Genomic DNA, 18,813 nt, shown 5'->3' with positions numbered 1-18,813 from the left:
ACCTGCTAGTCCTAGGAATGATAGCATTTCGGCTTTTGTATGAGGCACCGGAAGATTAGAGAGGAGTTGCCTCCTATCCAGTGTTATTTCCTTTTTTCCTGGGGCAAGGCGAAAACCAAGGTAGGTGACAGAAGACTGGGAAACCTGGGCCTTGTGGGGAGACACCCTATATCCCTTATCCGCTAGGAAATTGAGAAGCTAGGCAGTGTGGGATTGAGAGTGTTCCCAAGAGGGACTACATAGAAGAAGGTCATCGACATATTGAAGGAGAGTAGAGTCAGGGCAGGTGAGGTGAAAAGATGTGAGGTCCTGGGCAAGAACCTGGCCAAAGAGATGGGGACTGTCCCTGAATCCCTGCGGGAGGACGGTCCAGGTAAGCTGACAAGAATGGCGGGTGTGAGGGTCAGTCCACGTAAAAGCAAAGATATCCTGAGATTCTGAGGACAAGGGAATAGAAAAGAAGGCATCTTTTAAATCTAGGACCGAGAAGTGGGTGGTAGTAGCAGGGATCTGAGAGAGGAGGGTGTAGGGGTTGGGCACTAGCGGGTGGATGGGGACCACAGAGGAGTTGACGAGGCGAAGGTCTTGAACCAGCCTGTAGGACCCGTTAGGTTTCTTAACTGCCAGAATGGGGGTGTTGAAAGGAGAGTGTGTAGGCCTAAGATACCCCTTCCGTAATAAATCCTGGATGATGGGTTCTAATCCGAGGAGGGCTGTGGTTGTGAGTGGATATCGTGGTTGACTAATATATCTTGAAGGGTCCTGTAAGACAATATGAATAGGACTGCTTTTAGCCATAGAGGGTGTAGTTGTGTCCTAAACCTCAGGATTAACTGGTTTAGATAGTCGTGGGAGAGTGCATGATGGAGGTGTATCTGCCCCTAGGATCATCATGAGGAAATGAGAGGCAGGGGAGATGGAGGGCGATATGTGGATGATGACCTTCAATAATGAGAGTATGTCCCTTCCCAGAAGGGGAATGGGGCAATGGCTCATAACGAGAAAGGAGTGTGTGAAGGACAAAAGGGATCCCTGCATATAACATGATAAGGGGGGTGTTTTTTGAGGGAAAATCTGTTTACCTCCTACCCCAACAATAGGAGTTTGAGGGTGTGGTAGAACCCCAATACTCCCTCAAGACCAAAAATGTGGCGCCAGTGTCTTAAGAGGAAGGTAATGAAGCGTCCATCCACTAGAAATGTGACCCTAGGCTCTTGCTTCTTGATGGTAATAGTCGGGAGGGAAGGCCCAGGGCTCTGTCAATCTTCCTCTGCCAAGCCCAGGAGAGGCTGAGGTTGTGGGGCAGCTGACCAACCTCCCCTCCAGGTTGTTGGGCAGTCTACCCCCCAGTGTCCCCTTTGGTGGCAATTTGGGCAGGGGGTGGAGGGTATTTTTAGGTGTAGGCAGTAGTTAAGAAGATCCCAGGGGGTGGAGGATATCCTCGGTGAAGGACAATCCCTGGCCCAGTGTCCCTCCTTACCACATTTGAAGCAAGCTCCAGGGGGTGTCTTATTGGGACGGCGTGGTGATGACCTTCTCTGCATGACCTGGGCCAACATTTGGAATTTGGCATTTTCAGCCCTCTGCCTACGATGTTCGCTTTCATCCTCTCTACTATGGAACACCTTGAAAGCGACCGCGAGGATTTTGGTCTGAGGAGTAGCAGGGCCCTGTTCAAGCTTCTTAAGCTTGGCTTTAATGTCAGGGTAGCTTTGGGCCAGGAAATATGTCATTAAGACATGACGGCCATCAGAGCTTTCTGGGTCGAGGTTTGTGTGCTGCTGGAGGGCCTTGGTTAGTCTATCCAGGAATTCTGAAGGTGTTTCTTCCTTCTTTTGAATGACCTCCTGCACCTTTTGAAGATTAACGGCCTTGTGGGTGGCCTTTTTTAGGCCCGCCAAGAGGCAGGGTGCAAAAAGGTCACGAGACTGTAAGCCTCCAGGGGTATTGTAATCCCATAGAGGATCCTGCTCTGGGACAGCATGAGGGCCCGTGGGGTGGTTGGGATTGGTCCTATGATTTTCATCAGCATGGGCTTGGGCTAGTTCCCAGGCCTTTCCTCAGGGAGAAGTGTATTGGCCAGGAGCATGTAGATGTCGTGATGGGTAAGACTGTATGCCTGCAGGACCCATTGGAACTCCCGAATGTAAGTGGTGGGATCAGTGGTGAATGAGCCTAACTTCCTCTCTAACTGAGTAATGTCCGACATGGAGAAGGGCACATGTACTCTAATAACACCCTCAGGACCAGCTACCTCATGAAGGGGTGCAATCATCATGGGAGTAGGAGGGGGTCCCTTAGACCTGGTGGCAGGAGGACTGAAAGAGGCAGTCGGCGGCGGACAGGAAGGAGAGGGAGGGGAAGGGGATGTCTCAGTGGAGGAGGAGGTGGGACCCGGCAGAAGAGAGTGGGGGGGAGGGGGATGAAACGGAAGGCTGAGGGTCGGTGGAATCAGGCGGAAGAAGCGGAGGGTGTAGCGGGAGAGGAGGGGCAGATGGGGCTGGGGGATAAGGTGGAGGTTCATCTGCTGGGTCAAATGAGGAAGAATCTGCGGAGTCAGGGGAAGAAGTAGGGGAAGGGAAGGGTTTACAGCAAGGAGGACCTGAGAGGGAGAGCAGGAAATGCAGAGGGCAGGGTGTTGGGCAAGAAGGCTAAAACCTTCAACGTATGGGACCTCTCTCCATTTTTTTAGGTGCAGGCAGTAGTTAAGAAGATCCCAAAGAAGGTTTGGATCTAACGAGCCTTCTGGAGGCCAATGATTGTCATTATCTAACGGATATGCGGGCCAATCTTGGGTACAGAATCTGATAAGAATTTTGGGCTTGAGATCCAGGAAAAGAGAGAGAGTAGCCAAATTCTTAAGGAGACACTTGAGTGGTGAGGTTTCGGGTATAGATGAGGAGGCGCCCATAGTTAAAGAGTGGAGGAAGGGACAGCAAAGGGAGAAAAAGAATTAACCCAGGCCGTAGGGGCTTCCTGGAAGCGTAGAGCAGATGGAGGGTCACGTGGGCGTCCCCAAAGTGACCAGTCCACTGTGAGTAGGCACAGAGGGCACAGCTCGGTCGTCACCGATGAAGTGCAGTCTGTGTGACCCTGTAGGGTCGAGGCCACGGGCAACCTGACATCAGGAAAGTTTTTCGACCGGAACGAGAGAGAGTCAAGGAAGGAAGGGACAGAGCTCCTGCAAAACGCAGCTCCGGGCCGGAAGTTCAGCTCCGGGCTGAACACAGCTCTGGCGGGGCGAGTTCCAGCGGGACGCGGCTTCCGCAGAAGAGGAAGAGACCAGGGAGCCTCTCGTGTAAACCCAGAAGCCTCACGCCCCAAAGGGAAGCGGGTCGCCAGAGGGTCCACTGCGACCAGTGAAGGTCTTAGTGGGGTGCATTCCCTCCTCCCTACTGGGCGTCAGGAGCAAGCTGGATGATCACGGTCGCATTTCCTGCTGCTAGCCCGAAGGGAGTTGGCGAGCCAGGGAGGGGGAACTTACCTAAACCCGATCAGTGGTGAGTGCAGGGAGCCAGCGCCCAAAAAGACAGACAAGGGCGAAATGTGTCGTTGGTGACAGCGGTGGCAGAGATGGGGCTCGGTTTGTCGAGCACACTGTCTCCCGGGTTTTGGCACCACTGTAAGACGCTGCACCGAACTACGAATGGAAGACACCACTCGACACAAATCACCGGAGAGGTTCCGCTTTATTACAAAAGGCTGTGGGTTTATATAGACCTAAGGAGAGGTGGCAGGGTTGAGGTAGATAATGGGTCACCCGTTTATTGGCAAGCTCTTCCATATGTCAGTTCCGGAGCCCAAGAAGTTAATTCTATTGGGGCTAAGGTTTCCCACTGCAGGATTTGAACATTGGCACCGGCAGGAACGTTTGGCACCAGTGAAAGAAAAAAGAGGAGAAAGAGGGTCGTTAGGCGCCATGTTGGGGTTTTTCTCTGGGGTGCTGCTGCCGTTGTATGTTTGCCCAACAACAAGTAATCTGAATGGAGTAGCAGTAAGAAAGTCGAGAATATCAAAATAATCTAAAAAACCAAGACTTTTAAGTGAGGCAGGTTAGAGTGATAGTCAGCTCTGGGTTGCTGGGACAGTATAGCTGACAAGAACAACTGAAGAGGAGGGAAAGTTTATTTTGGCTCATGATTTCAAAGATTTGGTGCATGGTGCGCTGACCCTCTTCCTCTGGGCCCAAGGTGAGATTTATTAAAATATAATAGGCTTTATTAACATATAGGATTTAACATATAATAGGTTGATAATTTTGGAAAGGCATCCAGAGGGAAGTTGCTCAGAATGTGGCAGCCAGAAGCAGGAAGAGGGAGAAGCGGGGAAGAGGCCTGAAGGAAGATACACCCTTCCAAGGCATACCCCAAGTGACCCACCACCTCTAGCCACACCCCACCTGCCTACAGTTACCACCCCGTCCGTTTAAACTAGGACTGACTGATGAGGTTTCAGCTGTCACCATTCAGTCATTTTACCTTCAGCCATTCCTGCATTAACACAGGATCTTTGGGGGGACATCTCATATCCAAGCCATAGCAGTCTCTTCAACACTTTTTAATAACATTAAAGCGTTATTTCATTGTCATTGTTGTCACACTTGCCCTGTGCCCAAGAATTGGTAGGTAAAACTGCTCATGTCTTAGCAGGAATCAAGGCATTTGGACCAAGATGAATTACTAGTTGTATTCTTTTCACCATTATAAACTTTCAGTAAAGAAAAATACCAGTCCCCTTTAAGAATGGCTTGGATGGAGCAGAAAACTTTTTATTAAGTCTTTTATATTCTGTTTGACAAAATGAGAAATATGCTTACAGCATTCCTGCTGCATGCCAAAAGCTCAGCAGTTGCCTAGAGGACATGTGTGATTATGTTCTGAGCTAGCTGGGTTTTTGTTTTTAATGAAATATCATCTTTTTACTTGGAAAAATAACATAAAGGCAAACTATGACTATATTTAGATTTGAATGTTTGAGAGACATATTTTGGAAAACCTGTTACTTCAAGTTAAATCATGGACAGTGTTAACAGTGATCAAATTCAAGATTTCAAGCAAAAATTTGGGCAATTTGTATGGTTTCCCTCTACTTAAAGATTTTTTTTGAGAGCATATATAACAAATAGGACTTTTTAATATAAGGAATGTGTCAGTATTTGAAAGATCTGCACAACTCAGAACCAGAATTTTCCAAAATGACCATTGTATGATGATACCAAATTATGCACATGTGGAAGATTCATTCAGAAGACAAAGAAGACCAATGGATTTTAATGTAGCAGAATATAAAAAGTCCTTTGATATGCTTTTATATTTCATATTATGCTTAGGTTTAAGAAAGTACCACTTATCAAGTTTTGGTATAATATTAAAGAAGAATATCCAGTTATTTTGAGGAGACATAGTCATGAACCAGATTTTTATTCACATAATTTTGTCAAAACACATACTGCAACAAATTTAATGAAAAAGTAGATATGAAAATCCAATTGTCTCCTTATAAAGGCAGACATTAATTGGCAAAAGTATAAAAGAGTGCTATTTCTCTCACTAAATTTTTGTAGTTTAGGAGAGCAGTTATTTTTTATTAAAGGATTTATTAACATATAATAGTTTGATAATTGTTTCTTTAAATGGACTAATAAATATTTATAAAGTCTTCAGCATTAATGCTAGATAGTAAATATTGATAGATATAATCTATATAAACAGAAGTTTTTTGAGGTCTTTAATGATTTTTAAGAATGTAAGAAGATTTTGAGACCAAAGTTTGAGAATTGCTATTTCTATGTAGTGCTGAGATTATTTTCCGTCAAAACTTCTGACACTTGACAGCATCTTTTCGTAGTGTGCTACATATCATGCTTCAGCTGGATATAACAGCTGTATCTTTGTTATTTTAATCTTCTTTTTTCTTGTTACCCTGCCTTTACTATTTCTGCCGTTATATAGCAGGTCTCTCATATATCTCGTATACTTTTGCAGGGGGGAAGTCCCCAGCCCACCACACATCACCTACTTGCCCTGTGTACCCCCACTTAAATTTTACAAAAAAGAGGATCCTGTGTGCATAAGTTAAGGTGAAGAGACCAGCTCCACCAGCCCCCCTGGTGGCAAAAAAGGAGAGCTGCCAATGTTGTGGCATTCAACCAAGGGGTTTGGGAAGTGGCAATGGTCTCCCGTGGTGATTCTTGTCCCCTGGCAGCCAATTGAGAGTGAAATGTCCAAATGTGTGTTGAAGATTCTATGGGATTATTTTTGTTTTGTATAACATTTTATGTGTATACACACACACACACACACACACACACTCCCCAACACACACAAATGGAGAGAGAGACATAGATCTGTCCTGTTTCTGGATGAAGCACCATGCACTGGCTGAAAAGCTGAACCCTGTTTCTGGGAGCTGTGGTGATAAGCTGGCCCTCCAGGCCTGAGAACCTGCTCTTCTATGGTCGTGCCAGTCTAATTTTGAGATGCACAGGTTTGGAGATGTAAGGGCCATTTATTCCCTTGGGCAATCCTTGTCATGTGAGGATAGGACTCCCATAAGTTGGGAGGCCTTTGGAAGGTACTTGTGAATGTTGTGTCCCTGTAGAGGTGCTGTGTAGTGAGGACATAGGGATTCTTTTCCTGCGGATTAAGGGAGGCTGTCAAAGCTTGTGGTGTTGCTGCCCGAGGTATTCTGAGGTGTGTTCTTGGACTGTCTATCAGTGCTCAGGACTAGGAAGCTGCTGTCTGTTAATGTCATATCAGGTCATGACCTACTGAGGGTGACAGACTGCAGTGTACAGTGGCGGGGTGGTTGAGCAGTAGGAGGTATTTGGAAGGAGCCACAGTCTCCCTCTTGGCAAGAGGTTGGCTGGTTCTGAGCAGAAGGGACAGCCACCTCACAGGACCTGTCTTTTCAGGGAGTCTCACACTGAAGTCCTGTTAGGTCTCCACCTGCCCAAGCTTCTGGAAATAGAGGGGATGGGATTTTTTAGACTGGGGAGACCATGGGAAGTCAGACTTTTTCACTGAGGTCCCAACAGTTAATCTCTTAAAAAAAAAAAAAAAAATCTTACAGAGAATACTTGAAGAATCTCTTAATATTTTGGGCAATAGATTCTAGTCTGTAGGGTAAATACACACACACACACACACACACACACACACACACGTTTATTTTAGTTATTGAGCCTGGTTTTGGCAGTTCTGTGTAGTGCAGTTGGGATAGCAGCTAGATTTAGATGTGAGCATTAGAACAAACGTATGCTGGTAGTTATTGATTCTCTCCTTAACAGATGTTTCTATCAAGGCCTTTATTCTAGTGAGTACTATGATTAAAATTTGGGGTATATGCGTATAAAGTCATTATGATTTTTAAAAAAGGTCAGGGTTGGGAGAGAAGGAGGTGCTTTTTCTCTGTGAGAAATTGAATAAATGACTTAGTTTATTTACTCAGTTTTAAAAATTTTAGTGGGAGAAAATAATTTTCAAGATCTTTAAAAACCTGAAATTGTCCCTTTAATTTGTAGTCATACAGTTTTTTAAAAAAATCACAATTGGGTCAAAAGAATTTACCAACTGTAATTGATATTCTGTTATTGGTTAATCTCTGAAAGAAGTTTTTATTTCCTGCAATTATAAAATTAAGGAATATTTTGATTTTGTGACTTAAAGTTGGTATAAAACTTAATTCTCCTCATACAGAGATTTAAAATTTTTTTGTTATGTCAGGAAGATTATTTTCTTTTGACAAAAGTTCACTTAGAAGCCCTCTAGATAACAACAGAAAAAATAGAGCCACTGTGGTAAGTTAACAATCAATCTTAACTTTGTATAATATTTTATCAGCTTATAAGTGGTAGTCTATGACACAGATAGTGTCTGCCCCCCTGGTAACTGTAACAAGTAATTCTTTTTTTTTTTTTTTCTTTTGATACTGGGGATTGAACCCAGAGGCCTTAACACTGAGCCACACCTCCAGCCCTTTTTTCAATATTTTTAAATTTAAAGACAGAGTCTTGCCAAGTCACTTGAGTTGCTGAGGCTGGTTTTGAACTCCCAAGCCAGTGGGATTATAAGTGTGTGCCACTGCATGTGGCAATTAACTCATTCTTTTTTTTAATAATTTTTTTCGTAGTTGTAGGCAGACAGAATGCATTTATTTTATTTATTTTTATATGGTGCTAAGGATTGAACCTACTGCCTCATACATGCTAGGCAAGTGTTCTGCCACTAAGCTACAGCCCCAGCCCATAACTTATTTTTAATCAAGAAATTTAGGTTGGGATGAAAACGGCCCCATGCATTTTTAATTGTATTACTGTCATGTTTATTGTTGTAGTTATAAAAAGGAATTAATAAACTTGTGACCAGTAAATGCTATAAACATGAATATTGTCTTTTGAATATTTACCTTTTATGATTTGGTATTAGTATGTCTTTTTTTTTTTTTTTTAATAAAGGAGTCTACCATGGCTCAAGAGTCTCCGAAAAATTCAGCAGCAGAAATTCCAGTGACCAGTAATGGAGAAGTTGATGACTCTCATGAACATGGCTTTAATAGGGTAAGAATACTTTTCTTTCTGTTAATGCAAAGAATCATGATAAGTCTTTAAATGTTGTGATGAAAGTAACAGAATTTAAGCCAGGTGGTGGCACATGCCTATAATCCCAGCAATTTGGGAGGCAGAGGCCAGGGGATCATAACCTCCAGGCTAGCCTCAGCAATTAGCAAGGCCATTTCTCAAAACAAAAAATAAAAGGGCTGGCAGTGCAACTCCTTGGTAGAATGCTCCAGGGTTCAGTCCCCTATATCCAGCTCCCCCGCCAAACCAAACCAAAACAAAGCCCCAAAAAACTAATAGAGGCATTTTTCTTAAATTGGTTTCCATCAATAATTTATTTTATTTTAGGGGTGTCTAGGTTGGCCATGATGTGATTTGTCATGGTTAAGCTTGAGGGCCATAAGCTTTGATGTTTATTTCAGTAATTGACCAGGATGAAAGCGTGTGCTTGATTAACATATAACTTTATAATATAAACTACTTAATTTTATTTGTTATAAGAAAAATATTAAATATATATTATCCTTTTAAAATTTGACATTGTTTAATTTATTTTCTGTATGTCATTAATACATTAATTCCTAAGTAGCTGCTCCTGATTTTGCTGTTCACTTTCTAAAGTGGTTTCCTTGACTCAGACAAATTAAAACTTTGGATATTTTTTGTTTGTTTGTTTATCCGTCTGTTTTGGAGGTGGGATATTAGGTACTGAATGCAGGGCCGTATGCATGCTAAGCACACACTCTACCCCTGAGTTGTGTACCCCCTTCCCTAGCCCAGTGCTTTTTATTTTGATCTCCCTCTAAGTTGAAATTTAAATTTAATATATCTTAATGGGAATACCATGGCTTTGGAGATAATTTGGGTTCAAACTTCAGCTTTATCATTTCAAGCAGTGTCATCTTGAGCTAGTATTTATTTAATCTGTTCTACTTTTTTTCCTACAATTAAAATCTTAATTTATTTTCATGAGGATATTAATATTACATGAGATAATGATAATACACTCTTAGAAATGATAGTGATAGTTATTATTTCTGTAGGTATTTACACTAAACATTCTTTTTAATGACATTTGATACATGTGTACAACTTTAAAAATAATAATATTCAGATACTTAAAGTAGTAGTTGAAAGGTTCTTAATTTATAGTTTAGATAGGACTCTGCTTTATATATTTAAGAATAAAATCCTTTAGTTTAACAGGAAGTGATACTTTAGTTCAGGATTTCTCAATGTCAGCACCATTGACAGCTTGAGTCAGACAATTCTCTGTTTGAGAGGTTGTTCTGTGCATTATAGGCTGTTTAGTACATCTCTATCTTCTTCCTACTGAATTGTAGTAGCACTCTTCTGTTGGTAAGCAAAAATGTTTTCAGGTATTGCTAAATGTCCCCAAGGATGGGAAGAAACTTATCTCTGTTTTAGATTAGTTTAATTGATATTAGAAAGTTCCATTGAATTTCTTTTGTTTTTCCTCAGCAGTCTTCTGAAAAGATCAGTTATGTCTTCAAGCTTGAGGCTTTTGCTTTAGTCTGTTTTCTATTGCTATAACAAAATACCCAGGACTTTGATAATTTAGAAAGAAAAGAGGCTTATTCACAGTCCTGAAGGCAGGGAAATTCAAGATAAGGTGCTGCATCTGTCAAGGAACTCATGTTATGTCATAATATGATGGATGATGGCTAAGGCAGGAGTACATGCATGAGTGGCAAGTGAACACATATGGAAGAGGGATGGGAAAAAGGGAGCCACATGCTTTGCAGTAACCTCCTCTTGAGTGAACTAATCTAGTTTCTTGAGAAAGACCTTAGTCCCTATCATAGGCCCTACTTTCTAGCATGACTACCTTGGCAACCACATTTCCATGAGTTTTGGCAAGGACAGACCACTTCCAAACCGTAGTGGTTTATTTTACTTGCAAACATCTGTGGATCCCCCCCCCCCAAAAAAAAAAAAAAAAACAACAACAGTGATTCATAGAAGAAAGAGACTTAAATTCTGAGTGTACAAACACTTGAGGTGTTAGTCTAAGACACACATGTATAATAAGGAAACTCAAGTTATCATCATTACCTTTACCTATTACTTTATAAAATTCTGTTCAAATACTCATTATACCAAGCTTTTTGTTAGTGGTTTCTTCATTTAATTTTTGGTAACTGCTCTTTTACAAATGTATTTGGCAAATGTTTCTAGTATTGCTATGTACCAGGCAAGGCAATAGAGATATAACAATGGACAGAAATTCCTGCCATCAGGGAGCTGATATCCCAAAAGACAATCTGGTGAAAGCTAAGGACCTTTATCCAAGAAAAATGCAATTTATACAAAATGTTGCAAGGGTTGGGGTTGTAGCTCAGTATTAAGAGCGTGTGTATGCATCAGGTCCTGGATTCAATCCCCATCACCCCCACCTCCTCCCCACCCGACAAATTGTAGTAGTCAGTGTTGGGAAAGGCACCTGCCACCTTCAGCCTATATTTTTTCTTGTTGCTCTTTGTTGTTGGAGTATGGCTTATACACAGTAAAAGCACAGATGTGAAGTATACACCATCCAGATCAAGATGAAGAACATTTCCAGGTCCTCTGAAGACTCCCTGATGCCCTCTACTGGGCAGTAAATCTAATTCTTCCCAGGGTAACCACCAATGATCTTAACTATCATCAATAGATTGCTTTTGACTGTTCTTCAACTGTGTATCACTAGAATCATGCAGTCTATACTTTTTTTGGCAGGGTTGGGGGAAACCAGGGATTGAACTCAGGGGCACTCAACCACTGAGCCACATTCCAGGCCCTGTTTTTTATTTCTTTTAGAGACAGGGTCTCACTGAGTTGATTAGTGCCTCGCTGTTGCTAAAGCTGGCTTTGAATTGGCTGGCAATTGTCCCGTCTCAGCCTCCTGAGCCACTGGGATTTCAAGTGTGTGCCACTGCACCCAACTAGTCTGTACTTTTTTGACAGGCTTTCACTGAATCTGTGAGATTCATTCATATTGCTGCTTATGGCAATATTTTATTCCTTTAATTGTTTTTTAGTTTTCCATTTTTGTATCTATTTTTTGGTTGATGGGCTGTTTCCAGTCCATGACCATTATGAATAAAGCTTCTGTTACTACCTTCACAGGCCTTGGGTGTACACAATTACCTGTTTCTTTTGGGTGCATACCCAAGAGTGAAACTGGCCAGGTCATGAGTTTAGCAAGTGGTTGAACTATTTAGCAAGTGGTTGAACCAGTTGACAATTTTACCAGCATTCAATGGCAGTTCTGGTTGTTTACATTTCAATTTTAGTCATTCTGATGGAGGCATATTGGTATCCTGTTGTGGTTTTACTAAGCATTTTCCTGATGACTGATGATGTTGGGCATGTTTTCATATTTTTAATGGCCATTTGGATACTGTCTTCTGTGAAGTAGCTTTCCAAGTTTTTTGCTCATTTTTCTACGGGGTGTGTGCTTTTTAAAAATTCTTTTGTATTTTTTTGTATATTCTGGGTTTAAGTCATTTGAATGGATATATTACTATATTATCTTCCAGCCTGTGACTTTCTTTTGTACTTACTCTATTATTAATACTATCTGGTGAACAGAAATTATTAGTTTTGTGTGTATGTGTGCTACTGGGGGTTAAACCTAGGGGTGCTTTACCATCACACTATATCTTCAACCCTTTTTGTTTTTTATTTTGAGACAAGGTCTAAGTTACTGAGGCTGATTTCTACTGAGTTGCTGGGATTACAGTTGTGCATCACCATACCTGGCCAGAAATTGTTAATTTTAATGAATTCCAGTTTATCAATCTTCCCTTCTCCAGTTGGTGATTTTTGTGTCCTGTTTTTTTAAAAAATCTTTGCCTGTTTCTTCTCAAAGTTTTGTTGTTTTTGATTCTGTTTCTTCTCAAAGTTTTGTTGTTTTGCTTCTCTTACTTAGGTCTGTGATTCATCCTAAGTTAATTTTTGTGTATGGTATGAAGTGTAGGGGTTGTAGGGTTTTTTCCCCCTTGCATAAATATCTATCTAGTTAATTTAAAATGGGTTAAAGACCCAAATGTAAGATCTAAAACTATAAAAACTTCTAGAAGAAAAACTCCATGACATTAGTTTCATATATGATTTTTTTGAATATGACATCAGATGCACAAATAATTGGGACTACATCAAACTAAAAATTTCTGCAAAGCAAAGGAAACAGTCAACAAAATGAAAAGTCTACAGAATGAAAAAAATATTTACAAATCATATAATGATAAGGTATTAGTATCCAAAATATATAAAAGATTCATACAACTCAGTAGCAGATAATCAACCCAATTAAAAAATGAGCAAAAACTGGCTACAGTGGCACATATATCTCGTTTACTCAGGAGGCTGAGGCAGGACAATTACAAGTTTGAGGCCAGCCTAAGCAACTTGGCTAGATCCTGTTTCAAAATAAAAAGGGTTGGGGATATAGCAGTGGCAGAGCACTTGATTAACATGCACCAGGCCCTGGATTCAATCCCCTAGTAGTTGCAGGTGGGGGAAGTAAAGGAAACTGAGTAGACTTTTTTCTAAAGAAGAAATACAAATAGTCAACAGTTGTGAATAGGTGCTCAATATAATTTATCCTCAGGAAAAATGCAAATCAAAACCAGAGTGAAATATTACTTCACATCTGTTAGGGATACCTATTATCAAAAAGTCAATAGCTTAGGTGGGGATGTGGAAAAAAGGGAACCCTTATACACTGTTGGTGGGAATGTAAATAACCTTTATAGAAAATAGTTTGGAGATTCCTCAAACAATTAAAAATAGAACTACCATAAGATAGTAAAGATAGAGAAAAATCAATCCCACTTATGGGTATATATTCAAAGGAAATAAAGTCATTATCTCAAAGAGACATCTGCACTCCCAAGTTTATTGCAGTACTCTTCACAATGGCCAAGATATATGTCCATTGTCAGATGAATGGATAAAAGTGATTATATAGACACACTGATGAGACTATTATTCAGCCTTAAAAAAAAGGAAGAAAATTCTACCATTTCTGACAATTTAGATGGGGCTGGAGGACATTATGTTACGTGAAATAAGCCAGGCACAGGAGGACAAATATTGTGTGTTCTCATTTAGATATGGAATCTAGAAGTCTAGCTCATCGAAACAAAGTAGAACAGTAGGTAGAGGTAAGGGTTAGGGAGATGTTGATCAAGACTGCAGTTAGTTATAGGATGAAGTAGTTCTGAAGACCTAATGTACAGCAGGGTAGATATAGTCAATAATAATGTATTATGTACTTGAAATTTGCTAGGAAAGTACATCTTAGATATCCTCACCACACACAAAAATGGTAACTATGTGAGGTGATGAATATCTTAATAAGCTTGATTGTGGTAATTATTCAACAGTATATACACAAATTAAAACATCACAATGTGCACATTATAGTTAATTTGTCAATTATATGTCAGTAAATCTGGGATTAAAAAAAAAAAAAAGTCTGGGTGCCATGAGGCATGCCTATAATCCTAGCAGCTCAGGCAGAAGGATTGCAAGTTCAAAGCCAGCCTCAGCAATTTAGCAAAGCCCCAAACAACTCAGTGAGACCCTGCCTCTAAATTAAAAAAATATGTGTGTGTGTGTGTGTGTGTGTGTGTGTGTGTACACACACACAAAGATATTTTTTAAAAAATGGAGAGAAAAGTCTATCCTTCCTTCATTGGGGGCTTTTGCTCTGTAATAATTAGATGTGTCTGGGCCTATTACTGAACTCTGCTTTATTTCTTGGTCTTTTTATGTATCCTTGAAATAATACCACACAGTATTTTTCTTACTATAATAATTAAGATTGGAATAGGTATCGGCCCCAATGTTGATACCTGGTAACTAATTTCTTCAGCGTTTTTCTTCTTCAAGTTTACCTTGTACCTTAAGCCTATTCATGAGTCTTTTTTTTTTTTTAAGAATCTTTGCATTTAAGTGTCACTGGAAAAGTTATTTACTTATGTGCAGCCAATATTTGCTGCCCTGAGAATTTACTCACTAGTTCATATCAAATTCTCCTTTTAAAAATTATACCTCAATATTATTTCACTTTCTGTTGGGAAGTAGAGAAGGAGAAAAGGATGTTATCTTGGAGGTCTCTTCTTGTTGGATATGAAATTCATCAGTGGGAGAAACCCCCAAAGAAGCAATGATCCACTTCAACCAGTATGTCCCAACTCTTCTCCCTATAGAAATTCAACAGTATAAAAAATTGTTTGTTGTACCTTTTTTATTAGAAATATGCATATCATGAGAGTCTCTTAAAAATACTCTTTAATTAAAATCAAATTTACAAGTGTTTTGTATACATTAAGATTCATTGGCCATGTTTACCTAGACATTGACTTCTGAGCAGTAAACAGGAAATTTTCTGAGCAATGAACAGGAAATTGTATTTACCCTCAAATCCAGTTTTTAGAATTTTAATAGAAATAAAAAATCATTGACGAAAATAAGTATTAAATATATTGCTCAGCAGTAGACTATAGACTGGTAAAGTGATCTTATATGTAAAAGTGGATCATAAATTATGTACTACCCTACATTATAAATGTACTGGCATGTCTTTTATATGTATTTTGATTTAAAATCTGAAGATGACTTATTTAATGCATACTGTATAATGCACTTTGAAACTAGAGTCACAAAATCAAATTGGTACTTATTAAGTTGCCATAACTTGGTTGGCCAGCTGGTGTCACTGTGGCATAGGCAATGAAATTATTAAAAAACAATTTGTTTTTGTTTTTCATTGCAGATGTTTGATTCTCATTTGACTTCCTTTCTTAGTCAAGGCACTGGTTAGACTTATACTCAACACTCATATTTATAGAAATTATAATGAAAGGGCTCGTGCTAGAAATGGCCTTGTCGGCAGTTTAGTCAGACCATTGCCTCATCTATGAATATTTCTAGATTTGTTTCTCTTATTAAGATAGGGGCAACAGCTAGATGAAGAGAGGACATGAGGTGGTGTTTTGTTTTTTTAATATATTTCTTTTAGTTGTAAGCGGACACAATAGCTTTATTCTATTTATTTATTTATTTTTTTATTTTGATGTAGTGCTGAGGATCAAACTCAGTGCCTCACTCGTGCCAGGTGAGCACTCAACCACTGAGCCACAACCCCAGCCCAGTGTTTCAGGGTTTCTTTGGGGTTTTATTGTTGTTCTTATTGATGGGTTTTGTTTTGTTTTTGTAGCAAAGATATTTCTAAATAAAAAAATAATTCTGTATTTTAAAGATTAGTAAAGTTTCATCAAAAACTTCAAATTTCTCTTTGACTTATAAACTGCATTCTATTTATAATGGATGCTGTTATAGTATATGTTAAAATATTAAATTAGAAATTTACCATTTGCACCATGAGTTAAAAAGAAGAAGCAAGTATTAGCTCCACATGGTTGAGACTTCTTATAATTAAGGTATAGTTGTCAGATTTAGAGAAATTACCTCATTAGACAGAGCTGAAATGGAACTTTTCCTGTGGGAAGCCCAAAACAAAAATTCATAATTTTAGTGTTTTTCCATTTGTGAACATTTTCTCTAGAAAAAAAAAAAAAAAAACAGTACTCCCTCCCCTCCCCCCCCCCCCCCAACAACAGAACTACTAAAATTTGCATTTAAATTGAGGGAGCTTAGGACTTAACTGAACCTACCATTGGGTTCTTAGATTTTCTGGGGCTTAAGAACCCTTGGTCTGTAAGTTTTGAGTTAAATCACAGGATACTGGTTCAGTAGGAGTACCCTGGCTCTCACTGCTTTATTTTACAAGAGAGGAAAAGGGCCCTGGAGGTTATGATTGAATTACCCACCATTACATAGCTATGCCAAAAGCTTATGTGATTTTGACTATAATTGTGGTGAGGGCAATGCCTTTATCATTCGTTGCCTAATTTCCAGAGCCTGGCCAACAGTGCTTGGCATATAGTACCAGCTTTTAGTAAATGTTTGGTGAATGAATGAGTGAATAAATGTTTATTCATGCTAGGGCTAGGATTAAAAATAAAGTTTCTAGGATTCTGTGGGAAAAGGGGGAAGAGAGATGTGGTATACGTCGTGTCCTTGATTTCTCTGCATTAGTTGTTGCTTTGGTGTGTATGCACTCTTAATGTTATTGTTTTAATCTTTTAAGGCCTCTGTGTACCTAAGCAGTTTCTCCATTCCCAACCTGGAGATTGGGGAAAGAAAAAGGATACAGATAAGAAACAGTTTGGATATACTTTCATCTCCAATCCTCACCAACCCAATGTTATAATTTATTTATCTGCTTTTTATTCATTTATTATTCATTCATTCATTTATCATTTATTTATCTACTTTTCCTAAGAAGTTGGAATCACTATTAAAGCATAGACTGTGTGCACACAACATAGTTTATGGTTCGCTGCAGTTGCTTAAAAAAAATGATGATTTCAATTGTGTGGACTTAAAATTTGACATCTGTTCTATTTCTGTCATCCTATACTAGAGTTTGAGTAGTATGCAATGATGTTTTTGTCTCCATATCATACAGAAATATAGTACTATGTGTCCATACTATACCTAAAACATTCAGTAGCTCAGTCAGTGGCAACATTGATTTGACATTAGCTTTTTCAGAAAACCAGTTCTGATCAAATATATATCTAGGACACTTTTAAGAGGTATGGAGAATGTCTTTCAAAGGTTCATTAACCCTATTCAAATCTATATTCACTTTTGAAAATTGACACATAAAAATTGTACGTATTCATGGGATATCATAATGTTTCAATATGTGTGTATATATTGTCTAATGTTCACAACAAGGCACACATATCCATCTCCAACAATTATCTTTCATTTGTGGTAAAAACATTCAAATTCCTTTTTTCTAGCTTTCAAAATGTACAATACATTATCATTATAGTCACCTTACTGTGGTGGTAGCACGACAGACCTTGTTCCTCCTATCTAACTACCCAGTTGACCAATCTTTAGGTTAATTTTAATATTTACTTTTAAGCTAAAACACAGTGAAAATTTTAAATCTGTGTTTATTATATGCACATACATTAAATTAATTCTGGATTGAGATTCCTGTTGAAAACTGTGAAGAAATATATAATTTGTAATGGAAGACTAAAGCCCTATCTTTATAATCTATAGATTTGTGCCCTTACTTATATAAGCAAAAGCTATCATGAATAAGTTTTTGACCTCTAGGGGAAATTTTTTTGAGTGTAGATACATACTGATATTTTTATCTCTTTGAATGAATTCAGCATTTATTTGGTGCAAAATTGGTATGTGATTTTATGTTATTTCATGCCTATTGAAGTTTTGTACTATTTAGAATGTAGCTAAGAGGGCAGGAGTGGGTGATGCCAAGAGGGTTGGCATAGAACCTCCAAAAGGTAGTGCTAATATGTTTTTGAATTCATTGAATGAATGAATGAATGAGATAGGGAGAGATATTGAAATCATACATCTGTGTTATCAGCATATGTGCATAGTGACAAAATAGAGAGATCAAATTTATTATCTTGATCAGGTAGAATAGTGTATATAAGAAGTGTGGTCATAAAGTAATGTTATTATACTTATTCACTTAAAATAAGATTCAAGAAGTGTTGCTTCTGAGTCAAATGACAAAGTCCAAAGAGTGGCCATTGATGTTTGGGATACTTAAGTGGAATGGTGTTTGAAAGATGAATGGCATTGGAGATGAGGAGTTAATCAAATCTGAGACTAAGTATAGTTTGGGTTATATTACATTTAGACCAGTATAACTTTTTTTTTTTTTTTAATCTACCCTTATCCTTTTTTGGCTCTGAGCAATTACAATTCACATTGCCAATTTTAGGCATTCCTACAAATATTCTGAGAAAAAAAATTATACACCTATACTTAATTTTATTATTATATTCCCATCATTCTGCTTCAGCATAGATAGGTAGGCTTATGCAATAGATTTTATTTTAAGTATTATACAGTGTGTTTAAAATATAGCAAAATACTATACTCTGGTGACTGTGGGAGGGTTTTGAGTGAGGTATAATATCCTTAACACTCCAGTTGTCTCCTCTAGGAGCCATGCGTGACCAGGTGGAAGGTGTCCCCATAACTTCCTTAGAACTTATGTAACCAGAGATATCTATTTTATCTATTATTTAACCCGTTATTAGCTACTCTCCTCCCCAATAGTTCTCTTTCCAACAATTTACACAATGTTCTGTGACAGGAAAATGATTCAGATGACTAAA

The 18,813-nt window shown here is 39.0% G+C and overlaps 1 protein-coding gene across 8 annotated transcripts in view; it reads left to right on the top strand.

Moving 5' to 3' along the window:
• The window catches only part of Arfip1 (ARF interacting protein 1), a 114,454-nt gene that overhangs the window by 47,639 nt on the left and 48,002 nt on the right, over positions 1-18,813 (top strand). For all 8 annotated transcript variants that reach the window (XM_027926758.2, XM_071614604.1, XM_071614605.1 and 5 more), the window contains one exon: positions 8,456-8,557. In XM_027926758.2, the coding sequence (XP_027782559.1) occupies positions 8,465-8,557 (93 nt within the window). In that variant the 5' untranslated portion in view covers positions 8,456-8,464. The remainder of the gene's footprint in view (positions 1-8,455; positions 8,558-18,813) is intronic.

Source organism: Marmota flaviventris, chromosome 7 (assembly GCF_047511675.1).
Source record: "Marmota flaviventris isolate mMarFla1 chromosome 7, mMarFla1.hap1, whole genome shotgun sequence".
Classification (NCBI taxonomy): Eukaryota; Metazoa; Chordata; class Mammalia; order Rodentia; family Sciuridae; genus Marmota; species Marmota flaviventris.
The sequence above is the reverse complement of the archived record's forward strand: the minus strand, read 5'-3'. Positions and strand labels throughout refer to the sequence as shown.